We start from the raw sequence: 14,420 nt of genomic DNA on the forward strand, positions 1-14,420 counted from the left end.
CCTCAAATGACTTAACTGTTCAGTATCTTTCAGCAACTTGTTTGTGAATAATTGCAACAGCTTAAAGGAGGATCTATCATTCTAATACAAGAAGGGGTGAGAAAAAAATCAAAATATCAAGAATATCAATAAAAATTAAGTTATCATGGTTGAAAATTTTAAAATTCAACTGGTTTGATTTGGTTTTTGTTTGGACATGAAAAAATAAAAAAACAAAAAAAAAACCCACTTCCTTTTCTCTCTTCGAACGGCTGCCCCTTCAAAATCTAATCTTTTTATTTGTGTTTGTACAGTAAGTGCTTGTTTGTTATATCTTGCACTTGTATTTCGCCAGCAAAAGCCCCTTTATCTTTCCTCCCTTCTTCCTCATCTTTACTCTCATATTCCTTTCCTCTCTTGCAAACTTCACCTTCGGAATTTTTGTTTCCTTCTATTTTTGTTGTTGTAAACCGAGTTGATTTCAATATGGGGTGGATCCAATTGAATATGATGAGATCCCTTCGATTTCCTTCACCTGCACGCGTCATCTTCAGGTGTGTTTGAGGTTGAAGTGCTTTGAAGTATTGTTGAGTCTTTTTTAATAGAATCCAAAAACAAAAACAACAAAAAAAACGTATATTTTTAATTTTTAATGAAATGTGGTTTGTGTTTTAAAAAAATTATATCTATAAAAAAAAACTCATTTTCAACATAATTCCAAACACACCCAAAATCTATCATCCTTTTCTACTTCTGTTCTCACAAGGACAATGTTAGAGCTAATTTTGAGATAGATCCGATTGGATAGGATGGGATTCTAAAAAATTATTTTTTCTCGTGTTTTGTGATTGTAATTTATGGAAATATAATCTAATTATTTTTCATGGTCATATATTTTCTTAATTTATATATTTATGTGGTTCTTAGATGTGATATTTTATTAAATAAATGTTAGGTTATAAATATTCATAAAAAATTAAATGACTTAAACTCTCAAGTAAGGAAAAAAATGTTTTTTTTTTCAGTTTAAATTACTTTTTCTTATCCAACATGTTATATATATATATATATATATATATATATATATATGTCATGATTTTTAGTGAATAATCATAACCAAAATTTTAAAAAACTTATGTATATCATATTAATAAATAATTATTCATATCACAATCACTAATATTACTATAGAATATATAATCTTATTTATAACTTATGAAAATAAAAATGGATAATTTTTTAAATATCATCATAATAATTTTGTTTTAAAGAGAATTTTATTTAAAATAACTTATTAATTACAAATAAAAGAAAAAAGGTGAGTTGTTTTCAGAAAAAAAAAACTTATGTGTTGCTAGATTTAAAAAGTCATGCTCATCCTAACATAACACCTAGATGCATTCAGGTTTGTCCTTTATCTTTTTTTATTTAAAACAATGAAGGATAAACGACATATTATTTATCCAAATACTTTTTAAATAAAATAAATAATATATTATTTTTTACTATATTTTCTAGTCATGTTTAGCGACCAGAAAAGTAGAGTTCAAGTTTTAGGGTTCAAAACTCAATTTTTAACTTTTTTTTTCATTTAAAAAAAATCATTCAAAAAAACCCTCTAATCTCTTTAGAAAAAAAAACAAATAAAAAACTTCATGGACTCCAATCTAGTTTTTTAATATTGTTAAAGGACTAAAACACTCTATTTAACTTCTTTTTTTTTACACAAACTGAACCCATAGCCTTTCATTTCTCTTTCTTTTTTTTTTCTCGGTGATTTTCTCTCAAAATACAGGAACTAAAAGGTAATAAAAATAAAGTATTAAAATTGAAACATAAACAACTAAAGTTAACCAAATCAAAAACTTGATAGATCAAAGTAAATTTTCGTACTGCCTCGGTGAAGAGCTACAAGAAAGGTCCGACTGTTTTAGTTATATTGATAACGTGTTGATTTTCTAATTTCGCTAGGACCATTGATTTAGATAATATACTAAAAATCATTAATCTGACTTTAATTAAGTCTGGTTTGCAAATAAAGCCCATCAATTCTTGTAAAGGTCCAACAAATACTTGCAAGATCTGGGCACTCCCGGTCTCAACACTAAGAAATCAAGCTGCAGTTTCTCACTCCAGCTGGTACCATTTTTCAAAGGAAAAACTTGTGGAAGCCTGTTCCAAGTCTAGATGTTGGCTAGCTATCATGGAATATATTACTTCCATATTGAATATAACGAGTATAACGTAACGGGGTGGTGGCGCAGTTGGCTAGCGCGTAGGTCTCATAGCTTCTGAGTTATCCTGAGGTCGAGAGTTCGAGCCTCTCTCACCCCAATCTTTACTGTTTTCAATCTTTGTGATTAATTAATATTTCGGACTCTCTCTTTTACCCTTTATGAGGAGCTTAATATCTAAATTTGTTGGATTTTGGAGCACATGCTTGTTCCTTTAATGCAAAACTCGTAAAATCTCCTAATTTCTTGAAAACAATGGCGCAATTTCTTTACTGTGAGTAAATGGTCACATCCCACAGCACTGGCCCTCTTAACTGCTTCCCCACCGACAGTGTTACTGCTGCTATGATTGCCATGCCACAGCCCCTTTCGTCGCCCTTCACAGATGATGCTGCCAAGCCCACCGACATCTCAAAACACCATGTGTGCCACTCCACGGTCATGTTGAAGACAAATTTGAATCACCTAACTTCATTATTCCCGGCCCTTCCCCGTCCACTGATTCGCAGGCTGGAGGTGGAGATGGAAGGAGATTATACCTGTTGCAGTGTGTGTGGATTGATATATAATGGTATTATCACAGGGGAAATTCACCCCCTCTTTCACCATTACTTATGATGAGATCACAGAGCTTTCAATATTCTCTGGGTTCCATATTAGAAGATTGGCTCAGGCCTTCAGAGTTTTTTTTCTGTTTCTTAAAGGGCAATGGAGCACATTAATCATATATATAATACCTTTCTTTAAAAAAAAAAAACGCAAGGTAAAAGGCTCTCGCTCGACCTTCTGTGTAAATATTTGAATAAATCATTTGATGTAAATATTTGTTCATAAATAAATTTGAAATTTTAATAATCCGTTAACCGAAGTTATGTTTTCATTCACTTTTGTTTTTAACAAAGGCTCTAATCAAATATTGTAAAATTTATTTTAGAATTAATTAATTACATTGAATAATTTAGATTGTTCAAGACCTAATTAATAGCAGGAGAGCGGTATACGTACCTTTTAGAAAGAAGCATAAATATAGCTCCCTTGTGTTAATTTCCTTCTTGTTAAAAACAAAAAACACGTTAATTTCCAGCAAATACGGATTGTTAACTCCACGTCACTGGGTACAAAAAAACATGTACATGCATGCAAAGACACGCACTCTTTAAAACATGAAAAAGGCTCGAAGAAGACATGTAAACATTGAGCACATGGAAAGAGGGCCAGATCTAGCTAGGACCATACCTCACTTTAAATTTTATATATATATATATATATATATATATATATATATATATATATATATATATAAAGTAGTTTTAATCTTCTCTCTGCATGGCTCTGAGCCCATCTTTCAAGTTTCTCCATGTGCATAAAAGGGTGGTTTCTCATTCAAAGCTAAAATCATCTCCCTTTTGTTTTTTTAATACATACATACATACATACATATATATATATATATATATAGTATAAGTGACTTGACTTTGGTTTAAGATTCATAGTTTTTCTATATGTTTTTAAAATATTTAAAAGACTGAGATATTAATTAAAACTAATTTATTTTAGTTCGATATTTTTTAAATCATGTTTTTTTTTGTGTGTGTTTTTCAAGATTCCATCCATATTTTACATATAAAACTAATAAAATGATTTAAATGCTTTCAACTTTAATAGTTTTAACTTGACCAATTATTTAAGACTTTTATACACCTAATTTTAAGTTTTAGAAATAATTAATGACATATAAACAATAATTTTAACACCTAAACTAGCTAGCATACATTGAACATGATTAATTATTAAGAGAATTTTTTCTTTGAAAAAAAAGAAAGAAAGCTAAAATCTCAAATTAATTCTGCTGTTGAGGAAGTCCCGTTCATCACCAGCAGAAATGGCCCCAGCTGAGATGCGAATAAGATTCTCCAGATCTAAGGAGTTTTTCTATAGGTTCATGCACATCGAACACTCACAATCCTGGCCCCGCCTTCATCTCTGCAATCAAAATCATAGAGCACGTAGATCTCATTTATATATATCTCAAGTTCCGTTACAATGAAGTTTTAATTACAAAACAATAAATAAAAAAATTACCGCTGCAAGCGGATGACTGAGTAATCATTGGTGGCTCAGAAATACAGGAAGATACGTAAGACTAGGAAGATAAAAAAGAGACAAGCATGGGTGGCAAGCTAGTTTCATTCAAGGCCTGTGAATCATCGTTTTCGACATCTTGGAGTTTTAATGAACACGTTAGCTTAATCCCTACACTACACGTTAAAGGTCAAAATCCACAGTATGTCTATGGAATGTTCAAGGTCCCACCACCCATCTCCCCATCCAATAATATCATGATCTGACGGCCTATGTAGTTTATCTACAAAGCAGAGGCGATCGATGGTTGCAGAGAAACACTCACACACACCCACACCCACACACACAAGAAATGGGTCTCCAAATAACCTAAACACAAACCCAGAAGGAAACATCGATCCTTTTAGTTTTACCCTCTTATATTTAGGTAATTTACTAGTGTAGTTAAGCCGGTAATGCTGGGCAGCTCGACTGCGGGACCTACTGTCTAGGATCCTTTTCGTTTATCTGGTCCCATGCTTGAATTGGGTGGTCGCTTGGGTATGCGATGGATTTATGCTCTTCACGTTAAAAATCTCGACACTTGTTATGTAGGCATTCAGTTCTTTCCACGAGACACATTAATTATTATTAAATTAATTAAAGATAAATTATTTTTTTTTGACATTTCAAACTATAATAAAATGTTCAAAATATCCTTAAAATCCAAGATATTAAACTAGTTTCAGGGGATTTGTGGTTTTTTTTTACATTGGTTTTTTCATTAACATTATGTCAAGTAAAGGGTTATTTAAATAAGTATACATTAAAAAAACAAAACACGTAATAAAACAATTAAAATATCTTTCAAATCATAAAAATTTAAATTAATTTTAAGAGATTTTTTTTGTTTTTTTAAATGATTATATTTTTTTAATTATGTTAGTTGAGAGGCAAATTAATATCTGACTAAAAATATCAAAAATTAATGGTACATGCTATTTAAGTACTAGCATCTGAGAGGCATCTGCTCCCCTCAAGTGATGTGATGTGTATGATGCTCCCTAACTATCAAAATCTCATTTCATGGAAGAGATGTGTATAGGTGATTAGGGAATAATTTATTACTAGTGGAGTTTTTTTTTTTCTTCTTTAAAAATTATAAATTTATCCTCTTTGTTATTGATATTTCTACTTTAATATTTATTCTTTTTATTTTTTATTTTTTATTTTTATTCTTGGTCTTTTTATAAAAGCTTTATTTATTTACAATCCCACCCTTCAATTCCAATGACTTATATTTTTTTTCAATTTGGTCCTTATTTTTTGGGCCTTTTGTTAAATTGATTTTTATTTTCAATTTCACTCTTCATTCAAAAAATTATTTGTATTTTTTATTTCAATTTTGATCTTCTTTATTTTGATTTTTTTGTACTTTTGATAAATTAATTTTTCTTTTCAATTTCACCCTTCAATCAAAAAATAAAACTCATTTCATGTTTTGATTTTGATCTTTATTTTTTTAATTTCTATTTTATTTTTGTATAACTAAAATTCTTTTTGGAATTGGATTTTTTGTTTAATGACTTAAATTATGAGTTTAAAAAGTTAACTCAAGTTGATATTTTTTTTCTTAATAATCTTTGTGAATTTTTTTTATTTTTATTAGGTTATCCCGATCTCATAACTTGAGTTACGAGTTTGATGGGATAATTTGAGTTGGCTTTACTCTAATTGCCGAGTTTATAAGTTTGTCATACTAACTACGATTTTCTTGAATCAATTTTTTAGTTTTTTTAACCAAGTTTTATCATTTTGTATTTAAAAAGTTGTGAATTGAAATATATCATTATTCTCTTTTGAAAAAAAATATTTTTTATATGCTATAGTGATTATGTTTTTTAATTTAAGTCATTTGTTATTATTAAATTTTTTTATTATCTAATTAAAATAAAACTAAATTATTTAACTCAATCTAATTTAAAAACAAGTCAAATTTTTCTTTTTGAAACACGGTTTCAATAACTAAGAATTATTTTTTACATGGAAACGATGGGGGTGTAAAAGTCAACGATTTCAACTATGGTCTCATACGTTTCCTATAAAATAGTAAAAGAAAATCTGATGGATCTAGATCATGCTTTGGTCTTGTATGCTATGAATCCAACCCTGACTCTCTGCGTGTTCCTGTTGTAGAACTGGTGATATGAAAGGAAAAGAAACTTAACATTTGGAACTTCATAAATGAGTTAAAATTTAGATTCATGATGCTAAAAAGATAAGTCAGGAATTGCGGTTTTGATCATTTCTACTACTAATAATGCCCGCTTTCAAGAATCCATTTATATATCAATTGCATTAATTACTCCACTCTTACATTCAATAAAGTTTTACATGAATTTAATTTATTGAATTAAAACGGCTATAATTAAATTACATGGTGGATTGTATTCTTTTATAATCAAAGATGAACTCAATTAAATGATAATACATGAAAAAATACACGTGTTTTATACAATATACAAATCTCTCTCTCTCTCTCTCTCTCTCTCTCTCTCTATATATATATATATATATATATAAAAGATACTTAGATATTTATCTTTAAAAAAATCTATGTATAACGAACTATACATGAGTATTAAAAAAAAACTGATCTTCTTAGATAATATAAAAGTCAACACAAGTTTAATATAAAATTTAAACAAGACTTAAAAGAATATTTAAGTTTAGAAAATATCATTTATTTTCTCTCTACATAAAAATACAATTCACTATTTCCATCAGCTGAAAAAATAAGCATTGAATTTTTATTTTTTTGCAAGTGTTAATAAGTTTATCAAGTTCTCGGATCCAGTTTTATCCGTCCATGAAAAATACCTACATACTTTCACCTTATAATTTTTACAGCCTAATCATTAAGATATAATAATTTCTAGTTTATGTGACAATGATCTCTTAATATTTTTAAGAGGTCACAAGTATGACTTTTAATAAAGTTACAAACATTACATTTATTTAAAGTTTATGTGAAAGGAGGTGAAAGTTTAACTCTTTATTCTATTACGATGATCAAATTAATCTCCAGTTGGATCGATATTAAGGATCGTCTTTGTGAAAGTTTACATTTGCTGATGACACAATTGCAAATCATTCACTGCTAATCAAATTACAAAGCCGGTGATTCATCCAGTGAGCAGAGTCGCAGAGAAACTTGTTTTTCCCTGGGCAAAGAAGTCAATATTCACCTTGAACATCGGGCAGCCTTTCCTCCTTTATGTTCACATACTAAACAGAGGTTTTGTCCGAAAGGGGCATGATGAGCTAACTTTATACAAGTACCTCGTTTTGTCGCCTATTTCCATGTGAGTCAGTTTATAAATATTGAAGAAATAGACAGATGACCAATGAAGTCATGGTTTTTAACTTTTAACACAATTTATTTATAACTTGTAATATAGAGCATCACAAGTTGAGGAATTGATTAGCCCCATGAGTGAAAAAAACATAGGTAAATTACGCTTGGCCTACCCGGTGCCAGCAGGCAGGCAGGCTGTAGCAACACCGGGACTTGAAAAACCGCGTTTTACAGGGAGGAAACTTTGCATATTGTCATCATGTGACTGACTGATCTCATCTTCCACTGCTTTCTCATTTAAGTCTCCACAAGCACTAAACTCTCTCTCTTTCTCTCTCTCTCACTCACTCATTGAGCTTTGAAACCAGAAGTACTAGTTCTCTCTCTCTCACTCTCTCATTGAGCTTTGAAACCAGAAGTACTAGATCCTACAAGTCCCCATTAGATCTTAATTTCAAGACCAGCACAAACCTAGATTTCACAAAATGGCTCCACTCAAGTACTTGATCTGTTTCAGTCTCAGACAGGTACTTCTGCTTTTTGTTGTTTTGTTTCTGTTCACTTTTCTTCTTCCCTGTGCCTCCTCAGGCAGTGATCAAACACAGCTTGAAGCCAAACAGTTTCTTGTTAGAAGAAGAATGTTAGAAGTGGAAACGAATGAAGACCAAGTACCCAAGAAAAAGAGCGCCAATTTATCCAGCAAGAACCAAACCAAGCTCGCCAAGCCTAGCCTATCTACAAAAAACCAAACCAAGCTCATCAAGACTGACAGCCTATCTACCAAGAATCAAACCAAGATTACAAAATCTACAAATTCAACAAAAGCAACACCCACCCCTTCCACCTCCACTTCTCAGCTCAAAAAGCTGAACTCCACTTCACAGCTCAAGAAACTCAATTCCACATCAAAAGCCGCAGCCAATTCCGCCCCCACCAAGAAAACATCAGATCTTCTGAAACTAGGCCCATCCACTAACAAAACAACCAAACCCACTTCCACAAAACAAACACAAAGCCTTGTAGACAAGAAAGTCGGTGACACAGAATCCCAAAAACAAAACAAGAACCAAAAACAAACCAACCCAAAAAAGACCACTCAAACTAAAAAGCAACAAAGCTGGCTTGACCAGGATGATGAAGATGATTTGGTTGCTGAATTCAGAGATCTACCGTCGAAGTTTCATCAAACTATCATACCAGACCTTGAGAGACTCTCCATAACTTCCAAGAAATACCTTACGCAAGCCAACAAAGATTTGACTAAAGGGTTCAAGCCAATTGTTGGCAATAAATATGCATCTACCATTGCCTCTACAGTCTCTTTTGCATTCATTTTAATACCTCTACTTCTGGTTTCTCTTGTCTTTAACCGTATCAAAGCTTATTTCTCTCTACAAAAGATCTTGATTTTCATCCAAGTTTATCTCTCCATCTACTTCACCATTCTCTGCATCTCTGCATTAGTTACTGGCCTTGAGCCCTTGAAGTTTTTCTATGCTACTTCACAGTCCAATTACGTTTGTTTAATGGTGTTTCAAACCCTAGGCTATGTTCTGTACCTGCTGCTTCTCTTGATGTATTTGATCCTGGTTTTTTCCGCCGAGTGTGGGATGGGCTCAAAGCTGTTGGGCGTAGGCCAGACCCTGGTGGGCTATGCAATTGGGTTGCATTGCTACGTGGCGGTGTTTCATAGGGTTGTTCTGCACCAACCACCCAGGACTAATTGGAAGATTCATGGGATTTATGCCACGTGTTTCCTCGTGATTTGTCTGTTTGCTAACGCTGAGAGGAGAAAGAAGGCTTACTTGGAAGAGGGTGGTGAAGAAGGCAAGAAGAACTAGTTCGTCAAGAAACTATCCCACGCAATCTCACTGAAGATATTTTTTCAAGAAAATGCAATAAGGCCTATTTTGCTCTCTGTCTCTTCTAAATTTTAATACATGTCTCAATTTTAGATGGTACCATTTCTCTCCTTTTCTTGCTATATATATATATCAAATGGGAATGTAGAATTTATGTATGTCTAGTGGGCATTGAATGTAATGTCAATGTTACTCTACAAGGTGGAAAGTAGAATGCTTTCCTTGCAATTGTATCAAATGTCATATAAATATACTTGTATTAGTATTACAAATAAGAATCTTGAACACCTCCACGACAATGCAAATAGGAATGAGACAAGAAAATATATTGCATCGTGTCCATGTTCTTCATAATTTTTATTTTTTAAAAGTATAAATTATACGTTGAAATCTTAATTTAAGTTTTTATATTGAATTAATTATTTAATATAATATTAGAATCATAATAATTAAATGATGATTATTATTTTTATTTATTTAATAAAAATTAAGTATAATATAGCGTGAGTCTGGAAGAGCTTTAACTTAAAAAAATATAAATTATATATTACAATCTCATTTAAGAATTTAAGTTTTGAGGTTAAATTGGTTAGTTGGCAAATCTTATTTATTTTTAAAAAAATTCAAAAATTTTATTTTTTTACTTCAAATTATTTTTTTATATTTTTAAATTATTTTGATATATTGATATTAAAAATAATATTTTAAAAATAAAAAATATTAATTTAATATATTTTTAAAAAAATATACTTTTAAAAATAACTACTACTATAATATTTAGAAGTAATATTTAGAAGCTGATGAATTGATGAAGGTTAGTTTGGTGAGAATGTTGTCAGCCCACGATCCTGAAGAGACATTACGTATTTCCCTTAATTACAATAGTGTCTGTCTAGGTCTCTCCTTGTGTACACTTGAAGTCGCAAATACTTTTCCACTGAAGATATATAGTATTTGGTAGTGATCACTTCCAGCTAATATCGCTGCCAGCAGCGTAGTTTTGATGGCTTGATCTCTGGTGTGATCTTGATTGTGTAGCTTGATCTTGACTTTGAACCCACATTTGCTGACCTCTAAAATGGCACTTTCCAAGCTCTTAAGATTAATTTCAGGCACCAAGAGCTGCTCTGCAAGAAGCCTCTCTCTCTCTGGAATTCTTTGCTTCTGTATTAGATGCATTTACTACAACCTTATTTTAATGTAAAAAAGCACCATTAAGTAACTAAAAAGTGTAGCCTCTGCGATTTTTCTTTCTTAAAAAAACTGTTCTCCATAGACAGCCTCGTGTCGGTTGAAAGTTTGACGTGGCTTAACAAGATGTATCTTCTTTTTTTCTTATCATCTATAAATGAGAACTAGAAGTTAGAGCGGGACCCCTGATAAGTGAGTGCACGGTAGTGGGTTTTTTTCTTGCGTTCATGAAATGCATTTTGTTTCTTTTAAAATATTTTTTATTTTTAAAAATGTAATTTTAATATAGCATGAAATTAAAAAATTAATTTAAAACAAAAATATTTTTTTAAAAAAAAACAGAACAATGGTTCAACTACTGTATCGAATAGTCATTTTATAGTGGAAGTTGTGATAGGAAGTACAGTAAATTTTTTTAATGTGTTTTAAAAGTGTAATTTTTTATATTTTCTAATTTTTTATTATTTTAATGCGTTAATATTAAAAATTAAAAATTAAAAAACTTATTTTAATGTATTTTTATAAACAAGTAAGAAGACATAGGAATACAAGCTTTAGGCATTGAACGTCTGGAAGGAAATCTAAACAACTTTGCGTTGGCAACGCCCAAATCCTAAAAGATTAAAAAAAAAACAAAGCCCATGATTGTTTGTGGCAAATTAAGTTTAGATTTTATGGGCTAGGTTGCTGGAGGGTATACGGGCTGTTGCCGAATGGGTATTATGTTCAAGACGGGCAAATCCTGATATCCAGTCACCGTCAGCCATCGCTCAAGGAAGATTGAGATATATAACAACCATTAGAAGTTATAACCGGGGGGTGGTTCACGGTCCGTTCTGCTTAGGTTTGGGCCAACAAATTTAACCGCATTTCTTTACTTTTAAGAGTTTTAACTTGAATTGAATTGAAAGTCAGTTCAAAACTAAACCAGACTCGGTTTGGGTCAGACTTTTTATACGTAATAAAAATAAAAAATAAACATCTTTAATCATAATACCTACGTTTAGAGTTACACTAAAAAAAAATATTGACAGATCATTGTTATATGTGGACTTCTTTATATAAAAGAAAAGCCCATAAAAAAATGATTTCTGAAAAAATTGAAATACTATTTCATCATACCAGGAAAAATAAGTCTGGAATCATTTTTTATTTGATTATGTCATAAAAAACATATTCACCAATATATATGCACTAAAAATTTACAAGAAAGTTAGCTAAAACTTGTGACGATCAATTAATTGTAATAACTAATAGCAATATTCGATTTGAAGCATCTTTCAAAAATGAAACAGTAAGATATATGCTAAGGTATTTTAGTTTAAATGTTCATATTTTCTCATTATAAATACAAAAGCTAAGTTGTATAATGAATTTTTATAATACAGGAATTGATGAGGGTCTATTTGTTTCATGTAAAATATTTTACACATAAAATATTTCACATGTAAATATTTTTTTTAATAGTTATGATGGTAATAATATAATAATGGTGATGGAAAAGATGATAATGAGATAGTCATAATGATGACTATGACATGATAATGATAGTCAAAAGATCATGATAAAATAGTAATGATTGTGGTGGGATAATAACGGTGATAATAAGACGATAATGGTAATAAAGGAGGTGGTTATGTTGGAGGTAGAAAAAGAGGTGGTGATGAGATAATTATGAAGAAGATGGTCATAGTGATAATGAAGAAAGAGATGATGACGAGATAGTTGTAGTGACATGCTAATATTAGTGGCGGTGGCGGTTGAGGAGAAGGTGGTGACATAACGATGACAGCAAAGGAGGTGGTGGTAGAGGGGGGAGGCGATGGTGGTGGAAAAAATTGCAATGAGATGGTCATAATGATGATTGTGACATGATAATAATGGTAAAAGAGTCATGATAAAGTGGTCATGATTATGGTGGGATAATAGCGATGATAATAAGATAGTAATGGTCGTGAAAGAGGTGGTCATATTAGAGATGAAAAAGGAGGTAGTGGTGAGATAGTTATGAAAGAGGTGGTCATAGTAATAGTAATAATGAAGAAAAAGATGATGACGAGATAGTTGTGGTGACATGCCAATATCGGTGGCGGTGGAAGTCGAGGAGGAGGTGGTGACATAACGATGATAGCGAAGAAGGTGGCAGTGGAGGGGGGAGGTGGTGTTGGTGAAGTGGTGGTTGTGGTTATTGAAATAATTAGATTATATTCCAAGTGGATTATTACTTGTAAAATATTTTTCAGTAAATAAATTAAGTTTGAAAGTTAACTATAAAATATTTTATATTGCTCAACTTTCTTGTAAATGTTTTTGAAGAAATAAATATTAAAAAATCAAAAAAAAAATATTTTTCTATAAAGTATTTTACACAAAAAAAAATACAACCTATGATATTATACTATACTTTAAAAGACATGAGAAAAATATTATACATATACTGTATACATAGACTCATTGTATTGTGAATCACGCTATAGATATAAAGTGTTTGCACTGTTGACGATAATATAACACCATGAGAGCATTGTTTTTGTTATGTTTTGGTTAAAAATTATTATCGGGGACGTTATCTTTTTTTTTTGTGCCAAAAGCTATTAGGTCTGGTTTGACAGCCAGATCCTATCACTTCCAACAAGTGTTAGGTTTCTAACTTGTAGCCAAACTCAGATATTTTTAATTTTATTTTTTATCTCTTTAGATTTTTTATTTTCTCTTATTTAATATTTTTATGTGGTAAAGAGAAAATAAATTGATGAAAAAAAATTTATATTGTACAAAAATTAAGTAATAATAATTTTTTTCAATTTAAGGTTAAATTAAGTTGATTTTCTTTTTTTTAGCATTGGATTTTATTGTCCAACCATTTAAATTTTTTAACCATTAGATTTAATGCACTTGATATATTTTTCATATATTTTTTATTTAAAAAAATTATAATTGACCTGCTAATAATCGGGGTAAAATATGATGGGCTCCCATCAATCTGATTGTGCTCCAAAGCTTTTTCATGCATGCGTTGATATCACCACATATATAATGATATCATCGTCGTTATTGTCTTCAAAGATGCAGAACTCCCTGTTTCATCAACGGGAACTTGTCACATGTCAAGTGCGTGTACCCTACTGTGAGGTCTCCCATCACCTGGATGCGAGATGTTGATGTGTATGTAATGACTCGTAATGCATGGGGATGTGAAATGTCGTCGATATGGACATCAAATTGGTGGGTCCCTCTCCTCCCTCTGCTCCTTTGCAGGGCTGCCATTCATCCTAATGCATGTCCTTGCTCCTGAAAATTCCAGTAGATTATTCGTACACTTAACAAAAACATATAATTTCCCTTGCAATATCTCCTAGAATTCTAATCGTTGGATCATAATGTAAAGAAAAAGCTTTGATTTACCAGATAAAAGCTTTAAGTGTGTTATTAAATTTATATGCATATCTTAAATGATTTTGGATGTGCTTAGTTCGAAGTGGATTAATTCATCATGGTTTTGCCTAGCTAGTTCAATATAGCCGCTAATACTCCCAAGATTTTGTCAAACTGCCATGCATACTCCACGTTGAATCATTATTAAATTTTTCATTTCATGGTTTAATTAATCTGAACCTAAAACAAGAATTAATTTAATATCTTAAGTTAAGATTTTAAAGAATAATTTATATTATTTTTAAAATATTTTCTCGGATAAAGCTTTTTAAATTTAAAATTTACAAACTTTTACTTAAT

The 14,420-nt window shown here is 30.9% G+C and overlaps 1 protein-coding gene across 1 annotated transcript; it reads left to right on the forward strand.

Annotated features, from left to right (window-relative positions):
• Nucleotides 1-8,009: 8,009 nt before the first annotated feature.
• On the forward strand, nucleotides 8,010-9,769 carry LOC105124455 (uncharacterized). The gene has a single exon (XM_011024479.1). The coding sequence runs from the start codon at nucleotides 8,118-8,120 to the stop codon at nucleotides 9,471-9,473; it is 1,356 nt and encodes a 451-aa protein (XP_011022781.1). The 5' UTR covers nucleotides 8,010-8,117; the 3' UTR covers nucleotides 9,474-9,769.
• The last annotated feature ends 4,651 nt before the right edge of the window (nucleotides 9,770-14,420 follow it).

The sequence above is a fragment of the Populus euphratica genome, unplaced genomic scaffold (genome assembly GCF_000495115.2).
Source record: "Populus euphratica unplaced genomic scaffold, PopEup_1.0 scaffold35.1, whole genome shotgun sequence".
In the NCBI taxonomy this organism is placed as follows: domain Eukaryota; kingdom Viridiplantae; phylum Streptophyta; class Magnoliopsida; order Malpighiales; family Salicaceae; genus Populus; species Populus euphratica.